Source organism: Rhynchophorus ferrugineus, unplaced genomic scaffold (genome assembly GCF_030347505.1).
Source record: "Rhynchophorus ferrugineus isolate W39M unplaced genomic scaffold, kcgeb_rfMv2 rfM4, whole genome shotgun sequence".
Classification (NCBI taxonomy): Eukaryota; Metazoa; Arthropoda; class Insecta; order Coleoptera; family Curculionidae; genus Rhynchophorus; species Rhynchophorus ferrugineus.
This window is the reverse complement of record NW_027472583.1, coordinates 8164269-8182096: the sequence shown is the minus strand read 5'-3', so window position 1 is coordinate 8182096 and position 17828 is coordinate 8164269. Positions and strand designations below refer to the sequence as shown.

The window sequence follows — 17828 nt, the reverse complement described above, 5'->3', positions numbered from 1 at the left end:
GATGTACCTTTCTGAACAAAACATTGATACAAAGGTGGACAGGTAGGTTTTCCAGGATCTGTTCCGCACAAGAATGGACGTACAGTATCGCTAATTCTTAATGGATCGCCCACAGGACATATATTATCTAGGCTTCTCCCTCTCTTACCTGAAAATAATAGATTTTCTTAAGCAAACTATAAAATATTGATAAATATTAATAGAGAGAAAAATCATTAAAGAACATAGAAAAGTTTCGCTACGTCCAATATCTGGATGAGGTTATAATCGTCCAATCAAGTAATTGATTGGTCAGTTTATGTCTCTATTATAGGAGCATGCAAAGGTTTCGTATTGGTTCTTTGATACCATTTATCATGTAGACGCGGCACGTGACAGTGTTGACGTTACTTTCACATATCATTAGTGCCTTTAATATAATAGACTCTATTAGAATCGATGTGTCTTTTTGTTTTCTTATATTGAAAATAAATGTCTCATCGTTCCTTGTTATAATTCCAATAACAAGGAACATCAAGGTTTATGAAAGAAAAATATGCATGATCGTGATAGAAAGAAAACAAAATTTATCAGCTTATAATTCATAAATGATAAGTTAGTGGCGTCAACAATATCTCTAATTACACCCTCCTTGATTTAGCGTGATTTTCAACGGTAACTAATGAAAAATAGAAAATGAACGTTTTCTTCCTTCTTTAAATAATTTTTAACAATAAAAAACAATTACTCTGTATGGTAATCTCAAGACACCACCTTCAACTCATTTGCTGAATGTATTCACTCATTTTCATTTAAAATATGCACTTTTGTTGTTGAATTTTGTTAACTACTGACGCTATGGAATCAAAGTAAAAATGACAGTTGAGGTCCTAGCATCTTAGCGCATGAAAAAGATCAGATCTTACAGAAAACCACTACAGTACTACTACATTTGATATAATAGAGCATTTAAAAAGCTACGATTTAAAAAAAGCTAAAAAAATAATATACAATTTGAAACTATTGAATATTACGTATTGTATAATATCTAAGCTGGCTATATTGCAATATAACCAATATTACAATACAATTAGTATTTGCATATTTTCATTTATTTAAAGTACGTTTAATACTGTATAGTAACTAAAGAAGACCTTGTTCTTAATCCTCCGAAAATAGCCTGAATTCATGAGAAGGGTCCTACAAACATTTACAATATTATTCTCCAGGTATCGGTTAGAATATGTTAAGGTAAGAATGTAAAAATGTCAAGAGTAAATGTAAAAGTTTAATGTATGTTAAACGTATTGAAATTCATTCAAGTATCAGCCTGAAATAAACAAACAGTCATCCGTCGACGATATTCCATAGTAAAAGGGCAAATGAAAATAGAAATTGTTACCATGTAGATGAGCAAAATGAGTCGTGAGACACCAAACCCACTGGGTAGGTCAACTATTCGCGCCATACAGTCGACATTAACTGCAGAAAATGTGAAGGAAAATATGTAAATTGCTTGAAATTTAATTAGTTTATGACGCTGTTACGAGCTATAGGTTGAAAGAAAATCCTTTTTTAACCGACTTGAAAAAAGGAGGAGGTTCTATGTCCGATTGTAATCACTGATTTTTCCGTCAATTGTGGACCGATTTTCAAAATTATTTTTTTATTCAAAAGAGTGCACATCCGAGGTGGTCCAGTTGAAACCAAGTGAGGAACTGATGGTGAAATCCGAGGAAATCGAAGGAAACCCATTTTTATCTAAAATAATCAGATATTTATGTATAATGTTAATGATGTGACGAATTAATATATTTTAAAGTCTCCTTTTTACCAACGAGGGTTTATCTGGACTGGATGTACTGTTTAACGTTGGCTCCGAACCACGGCTTCAAGCCTACCGGCTGGCGAGTGACCAATTTATAAAATCATCCCAGAAGGCATCCGGTCTTACCCAGCCTGATTACTGGCGTGACTAGGATCATATTACTTGTCGGATGTTACACTCTTGTCTAGGACAATCACAAATTTTAAACAATCACAAACATAAATTTACGACCATGCCCCAGCAGGATTCGATCCCGCGACTATCGCAGCAACAGGTGGACAGTCCGGTCGCCTTTACCGCTGCGCCAACCAAGCCGGCCTACAATTTATTAATATGTATATTTGCAAATTTTAATACTTGTTAACTTTTTTAGTATCATTATTGTTTTAATATTGATTGAACTCTTGAATACCGTTAAAAATATTTGGGTAATAACCTTATTTCTCTTTGTTAATTAAATTTCTTTTTTTATTAATCATCATTGATTATGTATTGATTTTGTTAATATACTATTTGTGAAAGTTTAGTAGTTAGTTAGCTTCTTTCCATGTTTTAAACCTTGAAACCTAAAAACTAGAGTAACTAATTATTCACTATAATCACTTTTGGTGACCTTACATATTGTTGTTTTGAGCCACACTGATAAGCAAATCAGTCGAAGCATGTACTACTTGCAGAATCTAACATAATTTAAATGTTATCAAAATAATTCTAATGTCGATAAATCGAGTCCACTCAATTTATTATTCTGCATTGTTACATTTCTTCAGTTGACTATCAGCGGTAAGAATATCAATGAAATATTTTCATTTTGCTTTTTATTGTTTATATGACATTAATATTATTAATATACGACATGTGTTAAATGTTATCACAATAATTCCAATGTCAACAAAACTAGTTCACTCCATTTATTATTATTCATTGTTATACTTTTACCTGCTGCAAGAATATCAATGAAATATTTTGTTTTTAACTATTATAGCTATGTTACATGATTTTATCACCTTGTCTTTTATAAATATGTTGGGTGGTCTATAATTTTAACTCAAGAAACAGTGAATAAACACGGAAAGATCAACGAGTAATGCTTTCTATTGATTCTCAGTAACTACATTTGTACATCCATTGTTAATTTATTATTCTAATTTATGGTCTTGTTATTTTTCTGATTTCTAATGTCGATGGCCTGTTAATAGAATGGTCGATGACACAGCAGTAGTAATGCTTCAAGAATTTCAATTTATCAGAATATTATTGGGTGTTGTGTTGTTTCTCACCTTTTTTATTTAAAATTATTTATTAAAACAACAAGGATCAATAAAGTTATAGCTATAACTTTTTCTTAGAAATGTATCCCCCTATTTGTTCTGGAAGGATTGATTTGTACGGCGAGTGATACAGAAAATTATCATACTGGAAAAATAATGTTTCATGGTTGTTTTTCAGTCAATGTATGCTTCAATTTTGAAGAGCTGTTATGGTTTCGAAATAGCTGATTGTTAAACATTTAAAAATTCCTCGATTTCTTCTCGCACTTGACAGCATCATCAAACATCAACAATATTCATCGAGTGACGCTTTCAACTCTTCATATTAACGTTTTGTAGCCGAACTGAAGCTATTCTCTATTTTTTATGTTAAAATCAATATTTTGAACGACAAAAATGCAAGTTCTGATAATGGTTTTAGTTGGACTTTTATGGGCTACTTACTACTTTTATCTGCAGTTATTTTGTTTTGTTAGAAGAAAAGTTCCTGATCATATGTTATTATATGTCGAATCTATCAAATTAAAAAATCACTCTACCACTTTACCACAATTATTATAATATGGAGATGAGTTTAGTAATACGGCCATGTGAAACTTACAAGGACCAGTGAAGTACTAGAAAACTAGAAAAATGGGATCCAACAGAGTTACAGGTAGGATAAGAAGCCACCGGAACTACTGGAGAAAAGTTTTGTTAGAAAGTCTTAGAACTTTGATATAAATATCAATTCATCAGAACTGAAAGATAAATTAAATTGACGTTCGAATCGTATTTTTAAATGGAACAATAGTTAAAGATATCTACACCAGGGTGTCAAAGGGCTTAATTACTGAAACAAGATACAAATAATTATGTGAAGCATTGTTCGCTAAGCTGTATGAAATAAATTCACCAAAATGTTGACACATAAGTGATGAATAAGTTACGGTTTGATAGCAAACGACGGACTTGGAAATGGACATTCTTTATAAAGAGTAACAGACGTAGAATGTTTTCTATTAATGGAAATAGAAAATAGAGAAACAGTGTTTAACGGTTCATCATTTAATGACAGCCCGAGGAATTCAACAATTTAACTTATATATAGTATTAATATATTATTAACTAATATATAGTACTTCATGTCTGAAAATACATTTCAAAAACTAATGGAAATGTAAAAAATAAATAATTTGTAACCTAAACGGTTCTAAGGTAGGAAACCACGGACTAATGTAAGGCGATAGTGGGCTTGAAGGGATAAGCGATGCCGATTGGGGTGGTAGCCAATTAGAAACCATTTTACTAGATTCATACCATTTCATAAAGGCAATTCCGTGGCATGCAATAAATTTATTTGAAAGCAAAAACACATATGTGTTTGGCAGTCCAAGAATAAACTAAATAATTGGCATTAAAAGTTGACAGTTGTTTGTGCGGCTATTTCAATGATAGTTCAAAGTTTTAAGGGTGTTCAAAGATCGAATTACGTCTAAAGAAAAAAGTTAATTGTTCACTATGTTTGTTTATCTACGAATTGTGCTGATTTCTTCACTAAGTCTAAAATAATTCAAAAACAGGATAGTTCAAATAAATCTATATGTAACAGGTCAATTAAAAATTCCCCGGCCTACCATAGTAAAACGTATTCTTTTGACAAAATTAGTTTTTTTATTCAACATAATTCCCTTCAGGAGTGATTATAGGGACTCTCCAACTTCTCAATACGATTTTTGTAGTACGATTAGTACTTTGCTTCAAAATACGCCTCAGTTTCGACGATCACCTCTTCATTTGACGGTAATTTCTTCCCAGCGAGCATTCCTTTGAAACATGAGAATAGGATATAATCGCAGACGGTCAGATCGGGAGAATACGGTGGATGAGGAAGCAATTCGAAGCCCAATTCCTAGATTTTTGCCATCGTTTTCACTGACTTGTGACACGCTGCATTATCTTAGTGAAGCAGCACTTCCTTTTTCTTCAAATGCGGCCGTTTTTCGGCGATTTCGTCCTTCAAGCGGTGCAATAACACTACGTAATAGTTGCTGTTGATCGTTCTTCCTTTTTCAAGGTAGTCAATGAAAATTATTTCATGTGCATCCCAAAATACAGACGCCATAACCTTATCAGCCGACTATTGCGTTTTTCCACACTTTGGTGCGGGTTCTTCGTGTGCAGTCCACTCGGATAACTATCAATTGTACTTCGGAGTGAAGTGATGGAGCCATGTTTCATCCATTGTCACATATCGATGCAAAAACTCGGGTTCATTACGCTTGATCATCTTCAAACACTGCTCCGAATCATCAACTCGTCGTTGTTTTTGGTCAAAAGTGCGGTCGCGCGGCACCCACTTTGCACAGAGCTTTCTCATACACAAATATTCGTAAATGATATGATGTACACGTTCAGTTGATATCTTTAGAGTGTCTGCTATTACATTCAATTTCAATTTACGGCCATTCAAACTTATTTTGTGGATTTTTTAAATGTTTTCGTCGGTAACAGCCCCTTTTGGGCGTCCACCGTCTTCACTGCTCATTTTACCATGTCTAAACTTAGCATACCAATCCTTGATGGTTGATTTTCCTGGGGCAGTGCCCGGAAACTCAGCATCAAGCCAAGTTTTTTCTTCAGCTGTATATTTTCCCTTCAAAAAGCAATATTTTATCAACACGCGAAATTCCTTTTTATCCTTTTTTTCACAATAACAAAAGTTGCTTCACACAAAATTCTATAATTCACAAACTAATGATCTGACAGCTGTTAAATGTATACACGCATCTTTAGAGGGTTAGGGCTAATTAAAAAGCATATGGATTTAATTATAGTAGCGTCATCTATGTGTCAGGCCGGCGATATTTCAGTTGACCTGTTAGCGTGTAAAGGTTTTGTTCTTGCATTTTAAGGGTATTTCCGTTAGTTGTTAGGTACATTTAAGTTGAGATGGGGTGTTAAATATATGATTCACGTCGACACAAGAGCCAATTCCCAGTATGTAGAAAAGAAGAAGAACAGCAAGTAGAGGGAGTTGTGGTTTGTATCGAAACTATTAAAGATACAAAGGAAGAAGATACAAAATAAGGATTATCTCTTATAGACCATCTTCATTATAGACCAAATGACTACTTTTAAATACGTTTAAAGTAAAAATCTGTATTTTTAATATTGTCACTTTTATTTTTATTTAAATTAAATTTGACCCAGTTGAGTGTCAACATTCCATTCATTCTTTAAGAAGAATATTAAGTAATTTTTTCCTTCCCCGGGGTTCCGATGGACAATTTCATCACAAGTCCGTCGAACTTTATTCCAAGCACACCGTATTTTGTTTTGCAACTAACGAATTCGTTGGAAGTTTGATGATGGAATTTACCGACGGTTACATAACGAATATTGTTCGTTTTTTTAGTCCGGTATTACATACGCAGTCAAATATATCGATAAATAATCGATTCCTTCGCGTGATTTCCTAACGAAACCCTCGTTAACGAGTTTGCATCACTCTATATATACGAGAGACTGTTTCAGTGGGTTCTCACACATCCCGATGCAAACAGAAAAAAAACGATTACTTTCACTAGATCATCTACCTGGCAAAAATGCAAGGTTGAAGCGCAGATAGCCGGTTCTAATGGTATCGCTGTTACATAAATCACAGCTTGTAATCGCGATGTATACATATTTCGTTTGCCGTCTGGTTTCTTAACGTGGATGGGAATTTTTTTCGGTATAGTACTCATCGTTCCAGTTACTCAACGCTGACCCCCAACATTTACTTGTTTATTTTCAAGAGTCAGAACTGGTTTTAGCAATATAGTTTCATTCACATATTTTTCTACATCATCTTTAAATACTTCTACCATCACATAATTTGAAACTCAATTAATTGGGAAATATCTAGTAGAGTTTGTATGAATAAGACGATACGAGTGTTGGACCTAAATGAAGTTCGGAATATTGTTAACGCCCCATGATTCATTGCAATAAATAAGATAATAGTGAACTTACTTCGGTAAAAACTCTTTCTATTAGTCTGTAGTATTGTTAACGCTCCATGATACATTCCAATATTTCAATAATTCCTGGATAATAGTGAACTTGCTTCAGTAAAAATTCAAATCAATTCGTTAAGAAAAATTAAAACAAACACAAATGTATAGTAACACACTTGAGTACCATTATTCAGACAATATGAATAGATATAGAGGAAATTAGCCGTAATATATATATATATATATATATATATATATATATATATGCTATTGTTTGGTAAAGTCGATACAACATAAGCATTTTGCAAAATTTTCGGTAACTGGGCCACGAAACTGCATTTACAACGGAAAAATTAAGACAAATTCTTTGTTTGTTGTTTTTATCTGCTGTAGAGATCAATAACTTGAGATTAATTTACAAAATCGAGTGTTGTACACAAACTATACGACAAATGATGCTCCAACGCGTCGATAGAGAGGGCAGTTGTGCCAACTTTTTTGTATAACATTCATGTAATAGGTTGGTCAATGCCAAAGTCAGAAAATTCTTGTGACTGATTCCAGTTATTAATACAGCAATATCTTGTTCACACAGTAAAATAATCCTAAATTATAAAAGGTTTTCCTTCAATAAAACAGTACAAATAAGAATAGATAAAGGGTGTTTTTAATGCTTGTTGTGTTAACGGAATCGAAATATTATATTACAGCATTATTTTTGGAATCAAATATACGGGTCTTTAATACAATGTTATGACGTTTATATTTTGAAAATAATGTTTGAATCATCGCGACTATTCCTGAAAAATTTGGGTTAAATGGCTTGATTCCTTCAATGTTAAATGCATTACAAGGCAAGACAAACTTAAACTATCTATTTAGTGATGGTTGCGCTTATTGAAAGATTTTTAACTATATAAGACCAATAATTTCTCCTAATATTGACAAAGTATTCTGAAGGTATCTAGTGATTTTGTTATGCATTAGGCATACATTTACTTCTATAATACAAAGAGTCTTTAAACATTTTTAGATTGATGGGATATATTAATTGACCGGTGTTATCTGTATATGTATAGGTAGTCACTGTAAAATATTATTCCTGTATGTTTTCAAGAATATGTGACTTTCAACTTAGTAATTTTGATGTATAAATAATAGATTATCCGAAATTGCTCCACAATTATGGCACATTAATGAATTCATAAATTGATTGTATGTCATTCCCCATATTTTTTTAATATATAATATTTTATATATAAAATATTTAAATTTTAGCAATCATGTGGTATGATCGAATTTATTCTTAGAATCAATCAAGTTTTTAGTAAAAAATCTTACAAAATTTCCCATTATATAGTTTATAAAGTCAATTCTCAGCCCTTATAAATTGTTAATGTTCTTAGCTCACTTGCATATGAAAATATCTACATAAACATGTGTTTGAAGCAAAAACTGAAGCAAAAACAATTCGTTTTTTCTTTCAAAACAACTTACCCCTTTTGGATAGAAAACCATAATGTTTTTAAAGACAATTTTTACGTCATATTATATCTTGGTTACTCTAATATATTTCATCCAGTGAAATAATAGGTAATGCTACTGATAACGTTTTTGTTTATTTGTTATGTACTGATATCTAGCAATTTTGGTAGATATAGTGGGATTATAATAGTTTTATTAGAATAAATCTAGTACATACATTTGTTAACGTGATATAACTGAATTCATATATCCGTAAACACATTATGCGTTAACAATATCTAAAACTTTAAAATAGAATAACGTAGCAATATATTTGAGTTAAAGGCGGATATTTTCTTACTAATTGGAAGACAACAAATTTTTTATTGATATTAATATGTGCCAATTGCGAAGAATGCAGTGTAAAAGCAGCAACAGCACACTTATAATAAAAATTAACATTTTTTTAACAGGTCTCATGTTTAGAAAGTGAATGGACATCGAATATTTATTATAATTATACTATATTAATTAGTGTTTTATAGCGTTTCTTAATCATTCTATGATTATTTTCCAATTTCTACTGTGCATTGTAACTTCACTTCATTTGGTAAGATGTCCATTTTAATAATTGAGCAGATTGATATTGGTGAAAGTACAAAAAAAGTTAATACAACTACTTGATACAGATTTTTTAAGAATATTTCAACATAAGTTCATGAGAAATCTCTATTTACTGCAGATTCAACTTATCATGACGGATTGATATTTTTCTTATTTTATTTTATTACATAGATGCTATTACTAGGTTTTTAGATAAAGATATATTATTATTATTTTCGCTAGATAATGTATATAGATACTATATAATGATAATGCAATATGCTTGAAGTTGTTGTTTACTGTCATCAGGGCAACCACCCAGTACCGGGCTTATCTTCCAGGTTCATATTATATGTTAGCTAAAAAATACCACATCTACCTGGCTAGTATTTGTGGTTACCGGAACTTTATTATCGTCTTTTTTACAGATGTCGCTAGGTTTAAGTATACAATGTTATGATTTGACACATATACCGTTTTATTCTACTGACATCAAGGTTCAAAACTATATATGTTATATTTTGTGGAAGTTATACCATCATAAATGTATACCTCTCCGAAAATGTCGAGTCTCGTGCTTGAAAATGAGCATTTGCGGTACGCTTCAATTTTCTTACTTATTCAAAAGAAAAAAGCCGCTGGAAAACATCGTTTGCTGGGAGTAATTTACGATGAGCGTACTTTAACGTCGAGAACACGTAAGGCGTTGTTTCGAAAATTCAAAAGTGGCGATTTCGATGTGAAAGACAGAGAACGTTCTGGTTCTGGAGCAATGGGTTCAAATCCAAAGGATGACGAGGTGCTAGCTACATCAGTTGAATGACAGACATATCGAAAATCGAAAAATCGTCTGTGAAATACCGCTTCAAAGGTATGATCGGAAGTCATTTCGGCATCGAGTAGTGACGGGTGATCAAAAGTGGATTTATTTTGAAACTCTAGGCGCAAAAAATCATAGTTATCACCTTGCGAAGCCGTCCAATCGACTCCAAGACCAAATCGGTTTGGTCGCAAAACAATACTCCCTGTTTCGTGGGACCAGAGTGGCGTCGTGTATTACAAACTATTGAAACCTGGTGAAACAGTTAATGGTGATTGCTACCAACAACAAATAATCAATTTGAACCATATATGATCGAAGAACGTCCAAAATGACTCGAAGACACGGTAATGTGATTTTACAGCACGGTAACGTCTCATAAACCAAAACATTTAAGGAAGCGTTGAAAGGACTTAGATGGGACATATTACCGCACCCGCCGCATTTTCCAGACTTTGCTCCACCTGACTACTAACTTTACGCATCAATAAAACATGCGCTTGCAGAGCATTACTTTACGCCAAAAAGCAAGAAGTTAGAATTACTCGTCGAACGATTTTGCTCAAAGGACAAATAAAAAAAGAAAAGAAAGTTGGGAAAGATGTATAGAATCAAATGGTCAATACTTTGAATAAATGTTTTTTTTGAAAATGGCTTTCCGGTACATCCGGCACATGGAAATATTTATCAATTATCTTAAAATAAAAACCAATTCATGACCCACTAAACATTTTTCATCGATATTTCGTCGCACTCGATAACGTGACCAAAGAGTCGTATTTTCCTTTATTATTACTAAAGGTGTAAACCATTTTTTTCTTCTCCATTGATTCGATAAGGAGGTGCGGCTCCCCAAGGTTCGACCATTAAGAACCAACCAAGATACTTAATCTATTGTTGGTATGTACGGATATTAATTCACCTGTTCAAACACTTATCTCTCTTTGTTTTTTTTATTCTTTTGTTAGCCATACCTTTATTTATTATATAACATATCATCGAATAAATTACCACATTAATTGTGACGGGAATATTTTTCTAATTACAAACAGAAAGCACAACAAATAAATATCAAGCAACAAGTGAATGATGAGACAATCAAACTCAATAACATCGCTTCCAAACAACGTTCATTGTTTTAAAGAAGTCGCAGATATTGTCGTTTCTATGTAAGGATCGTTATGTGAAATGTTTGCCATTAGATTTGATATTTTGCTCGCTCACGACTTAGAAAGGATGATGTTATTGACGGTCGCCGCGCGGCCCATCCCTCGATGAGCCTCGTGATGGTTTCATGGCCGTTCTTTTTTTCCAGAGCCTACCTAAAAAATATTTAATCTATATCTCTGCGTTTTGCCGTAAACCGATTAAGATCTGTTAGGCAGCGATGGTCCAAATCTAATACAATACCCAACTCGACCTTTAACTACGATCGGGATACGTTTTTGGTGAAATCGTACAGAAAAAGTCAAGGATGACTTGATGGTGCTGTTTGTTTTAGTCCTATAATTAAAGTTAAATCTTATTGGGTTCCGTGTTTTTTTATGCATATATTGATATATCTAAATATCGTCATTCGCTGATAATTAGTTTGCTTCGATAGCGTCATTGGGTTAAAAGTTAATTTAAAAAAACGCTCCTTATAATCATTTTTAATGCTATTCAACTATGAGAAAACTTGTACCGTTTGCATATTGCTTACAAATACTACTGCGATACAAATTAATGCATAATTAATATCCGCTTGATGTTGCTTTCGTTCTTGTTAAGTTCCGAATTTGTGAATAAAATGAATGAAAGAATAAGTGTTACAACGCAGAATATAATAACTAACCTGGAATAATAATATTTTCATATAACGTCAACAAAATCCATACTCATTTTAAGTCGATACCCTAGTTCAGACATTTGAAAGAACCTGCCTTTAACGGATTCAGATCTGATTATCCATTGGAATAAGTGTGTTATTTTTGAAGAGTCTCCGTTTGAAAACACTTAGTCAGCGCTTTTTTGACAGAATTTTTGTTTAAATTGGAAATGGAAGAATGTTGCTAGAATAAAAATATTAAAGCAAGACAAGCCTACACCATCTTTTAAATGATACTTGCGCTTATTGAAAGTTCTATAACTATAACAGGTCAATTGAAAAGTCGCCGGCCTGCCATAGTAAAACATATTTTTTGGCAAAATTAGTTTTTTATTCAACATAATTTCCGTCAAGGCAGATACACTGATTTTAGCGACTCACCAACTTTTCGATACCATTTCTGTAGTACGACTTGTCCTTTGCTTCAAAATAGGCCTCAGTTTCGTCGATCACCTCTTCATTCGACGAAACTTTCTTCCCAGCGAGCATTCTCTTGAGACCTGAGAACAGGAAATAGTCTCTGGGGGCCAGATCTGGAGAATGCGGTGGATGAGGAAGCAATTCCAAGCCCAATTCATGGATTTTTGCCATCGTTTTCACTGACTTGTGACACGGTGCATTGTCTTGGTGAAAGAGCACTTTCTTTTTCTTCAAATTCGGCCGTTTTTCGTCAATTTCGACCTTCAAACGGTCCAATAACGCTAAATAATAATCGCTGTTGATGGTCCTTCCTACTTCAAGATAACCAATGAAAATTATTCCATGCGCATCCCAAAACACAGACGCCATAACCTTGCCAGCCGACTGTTGCATTTTCCCACGCTTTGGAGCGGGATCATCGCATGCAGTCCACTCGGACGACTGTCGACTAGACTTCGCAGTGAAATGATGAAGCTATGGTTTCATCCATTGTCACATATCGACGCAAGCACACGGGTTTATTACGCTTGATCATCTTCAAACACTGCTCCGAATCATCAACTCATCGTTGTTTTTGGTCAAAAGTGAGCTCGTGCGGCACCCACTTTGCACAGAGCTTTCTGATTCCCAAATATTCGTGAATGATGTACAAGTTCAGTTAATATCTTTAGAGTGTCTGCTATTTCATTCAATTTCAATTTACGGTCATTCAAAATTATTTTGTGGATTTTTTAAATGTTTTCGTCGGTAACAACCTCTTTTGGGCGTCCACTGCATTCACATGAAATGAGCACCTTCTTCGGCGCTCATTTCACCACGTCTAAACTTAGCATACCAATCCTTGATGGTTGATTTTCCTGGGGCAGTGCCCGGAAACTCAGCATCAAGCCAAGTTTTTTCTTCAGCTGTATATTTTCCCTTCAAAAAGCAATATTTTATCAACACGCGAAATTCCTTTTTATCCTTTTTTTCACAATAACAAAAGTTGCTTCACACAAAATTCTATAATTCACAAACTAATGATCTGACAGCTGTTAAATGTATACACGCATCTTTAGAGGGTTAGGGCTAATTAAAAAGCATATGGATTTAATTATAGTAGCGTCATCTATGTGTCAGGCCGGCGATATTTCAGTTGACCTGTTAGCGTGTAAAGGTTTTGTTCTTGCATTTTAAGGGTATTTCCGTTAGTTGTTAGGTACATTTAAGTTGAGATGGGGTGTTAAATATATGATTCACGTCGACACAAGAGCCAATTCCCAGTATGTAGAAAAGAAGAAGAACAGCAAGTAGAGGGAGTTGTGGTTTGTATCGAAACTATTAAAGATACAAAGGAAGAAGATACAAAATAAGGATTATCTCTTATAGACCATCTTCATTATAGACCAAATGACTACTTTTAAATACGTTTAAAGTAAAAATCTGTATTTTTAATATTGTCACTTTTATTTTTATTTAAATTAAATTTGACCCAGTTGAGTGTCAACATTCCATTCATTCTTTAAGAAGAATATTAAGTAATTTTTTCCTTCCCCGGGGTTCCGATGGACAATTTCATCACAAGTCCGTCGAACTTTATTCCAAGCACACCGTATTTTGTTTTGCAACTAACGAATTCGTTGGAAGTTTGATGATGGAATTTACCGACGGTTACATAACGAATATTGTTCGTTTTTTTAGTCCGGTATTACATACGCAGTCAAATATATCGATAAATAATCGATTCCTTCGCGTGATTTCCTAACGAAACCCTCGTTAACGAGTTTGCATCACTCTATATATACGAGAGACTGTTTCAGTGGGTTCTCACACATCCCGATGCAAACAGAAAAAACGATTACTTTCACTAGATCATCTACCTGGCAAAAATGCAAGGTTGAAGCGCAGATAGCCGGTTCTAATGGTATCGCTGTTACATAAATCACAGCTTGTAATCGCGATGTATACATATTTCGTTTGCCGTCTGGTTTCTTAACGTGGATGGGAATTTTTTTCGGTATAGTACTCATCGTTCCAGTTACTCAACGCTGACCCCCAACATTTACTTGTTTATTTTCAAGAGTCAGAACTGGTTTTAGCAATATAGTTTCATTCACATATTTTTCTACATCATCTTTAAATACTTCTACCATCACATAATTTGAAACTCAATTAATTGGGAAATATCTAGTAGAGTTTGTATGAATAAGACGATACGAGTGTTGGACCTAAATGAAGTTCGGAATATTGTTAACGCCCCATGATTCATTGCAATAAATAAGATAATAGTGAACTTACTTCGGTAAAAACTCTTTCTATTAGTCTGTAGTATTGTTAACGCTCCATGATACATTCCAATATTTCAATAATTCCTGGATAATAGTGAACTTGCTTCAGTAAAAATTCAAATCAATTCGTTAAGAAAAATTAAAACAAACACAAATGTATAGTAACACACTTGAGTACCATTATTCAGACAATATGAATAGATATAGAGGAAATTAGCCGTAATATATATATATATATATATATATATATATATATATATGCTATTGTTTGGTAAAGTCGATACAACATAAGCATTTTGCAAAATTTTCGGTAACTGGGCCACGAAACTGCATTTACAACGGAAAAATTAAGACAAATTCTTTGTTTGTTGTTTTTATCTGCTGTAGAGATCAATAACTTGAGATTAATTTACAAAATCGAGTGTTGTACACAAACTATACGACAAATGATGCTCCAACGCGTCGATAGAGAGGGCAGTTGTGCCAACTTTTTTGTATAACATTCATGTAATAGGTTGGTCAATGCCAAAGTCAGAAAATTCTTGTGACTGATTCCAGTTATTAATACAGCAATATCTTGTTCACACAGTAAAATAATCCTAAATTATAAAAGGTTTTCCTTCAATAAAACAGTACAAATAAGAATAGATAAAGGGTGTTTTTAATGCTTGTTGTGTTAACGGAATCGAAATATTATATTACAGCATTATTTTTGGAATCAAATATACGGGTCTTTAATACAATGTTATGACGTTTATATTTTGAAAATAATGTTTGAATCATCGCGACTATTCCTGAAAAATTTGGGTTAAATGGCTTGATTCCTTCAATGTTAAATGCATTACAAGGCAAGACAAACTTAAACTATCTATTTAGTGATGGTTGCGCTTATTGAAAGATTTTTAACTATATAAGACCAATAATTTCTCCTAATATTGACAAAGTATTCTGAAGGTATCTAGTGATTTTGTTATGCATTAGGCATACATTTACTTCTATAATACAAAGAGTCTTTAAACATTTTTAGATTGATGGGATATATTAATTGACCGGTGTTATCTGTATATGTATAGGTAGTCACTGTAAAATATTATTCCTGTATGTTTTCAAGAATATGTGACTTTCAACTTAGTAATTTTGATGTATAAATAATAGATTATCCGAAATTGCTCCACAATTATGGCACATTAATGAATTCATAAATTGATTGTATGTCATTCCCCATATTTTTTTAATATATAATATTTTATATATAAAATATTTAAATTTTAGCAATCATGTGGTATGATCGAATTTATTCTTAGAATCAATCAAGTTTTTAGTAAAAAATCTTACAAAATTTCCCATTATATAGTTTATAAAGTCAATTCTCAGCCCTTATAAATTGTTAATGTTCTTAGCTCACTTGCATATGAAAATATCTACATAAACATGTGTTTGAAGCAAAAACTGAAGCAAAAACAATTCGTTTTTTCTTTCAAAACAACTTACCCCTTTTGGATAGAAAACCATAATGTTTTTAAAGACAATTTTTACGTCATATTATATCTTGGTTACTCTAATATATTTCATCCAGTGAAATAATAGGTAATGCTACTGATAACGTTTTTGTTTATTTGTTATGTACTGATATCTAGCAATTTTGGTAGATATAGTGGGATTATAATAGTTTTATTAGAATAAATCTAGTACATACATTTGTTAACGTGATATAACTGAATTCATATATCCGTAAACACATTATGCGTTAACAATATCTAAAACTTTAAAATAGAATAACGTAGCAATATATTTGAGTTAAAGGCGGATATTTTCTTACTAATTGGAAGACAACAAATTTTTTATTGATATTAATATGTGCCAATTGCGAAGAATGCAGTGTAAAAGCAGCAACAGCACACTTATAATAAAAATTAACATTTTTTTAACAGGTCTCATGTTTAGAAAGTGAATGGACATCGAATATTTATTATAATTATACTATATTAATTAGTGTTTTATAGCGTTTCTTAATCATTCTATGATTATTTTCCAATTTCTACTGTGCATTGTAACTTCACTTCATTTGGTAAGATGTCCATTTTAATAATTGAGCAGATTGATATTGGTGAAAGTACAAAAAAAGTTAATACAACTACTTGATACAGATTTTTTAAGAATATTTCAACATAAGTTCATGAGAAATCTCTATTTACTGCAGATTCAACTTATCATGACGGATTGATATTTTTCTTATTTTATTTTATTACATAGATGCTATTACTAGGTTTTTAGATAAAGATATATTATTATTATTTTCGCTAGATAATGTATATAGATACTATATAATGATAATGCAATATGCTTGAAGTTGTTGTTTACTGTCATCAGGGCAACCACCCAGTACCGGGCTTATCTTCCAGGTTCATATTATATGTTAGCTAAAAAATACCACATCTACCTGGCTAGTATTTGTGGTTACCGGAACTTTATTATCGTCTTTTTTACAGATGTCGCTAGGTTTAAGTATACAATGTTATGATTTGACACATATACCGTTTTATTCTACTGACATCAAGGTTCAAAACTATATATGTTATATTTTGTGGAAGTTATACCATCATAAATGTATACCTCTCCGAAAATGTCGAGTCTCGTGCTTGAAAATGAGCATTTGCGGTACGCTTCAATTTTCTTACTTATTCAAAAGAAAAAAGCCGCTGGAAAACATCGTTTGCTGGGAGTAATTTACGATGAGCGTACTTTAACGTCGAGAACACGTAAGGCGTTGTTTCGAAAATTCAAAAGTGGCGATTTCGATGTGAAAGACAGAGAACGTTCTGGTTCTGGAGCAATGGGTTCAAATCCAAAGGATGACGAGGTGCTAGCTACATCAGTTGAATGACAGACATATCGAAAATCGAAAAATCGTCTGTGAAATACCGCTTCAAAGGTATGATCGGAAGTCATTTCGGCATCGAGTAGTGACGGGTGATCAAAAGTGGATTTATTTTGAAACTCTAGGCGCAAAAAATCATAGTTATCACCTTGCGAAGCCGTCCAATCGACTCCAAGACCAAATCGGTTTGGTCGCAAAACAATACTCCCTGTTTCGTGGGACCAGAGTGGCGTCGTGTATTACAAACTATTGAAACCTGGTGAAACAGTTAATGGTGATTGCTACCAACAACAAATAATCAATTTGAACCATATATGATCGAAGAACGTCCAAAATGACTCGAAGACACGGTAATGTGATTTTACAGCACGGTAACGTCTCATAAACCAAAACATTTAAGGAAGCGTTGAAAGGACTTAGATGGGACATATTACCGCACCCGCCGCATTTT

General features: G+C 33.0%; 1 protein-coding gene across 1 annotated transcript in view; it reads right to left on the bottom strand.

Annotated features, from left to right (window-relative positions):
- Positions 1-17828, bottom strand: part of LOC143194965 (uncharacterized) — an 80547-nt gene that overhangs the window by 12287 nt on the left and 50432 nt on the right. Inside the window, exon 6 of the mRNA XM_076401782.1 lies at positions 8-148. Coding sequence (XP_076257897.1) covers positions 8-148 — 141 coding nt within the window. The remainder of the gene's footprint in view (positions 1-7; positions 149-17828) is intronic.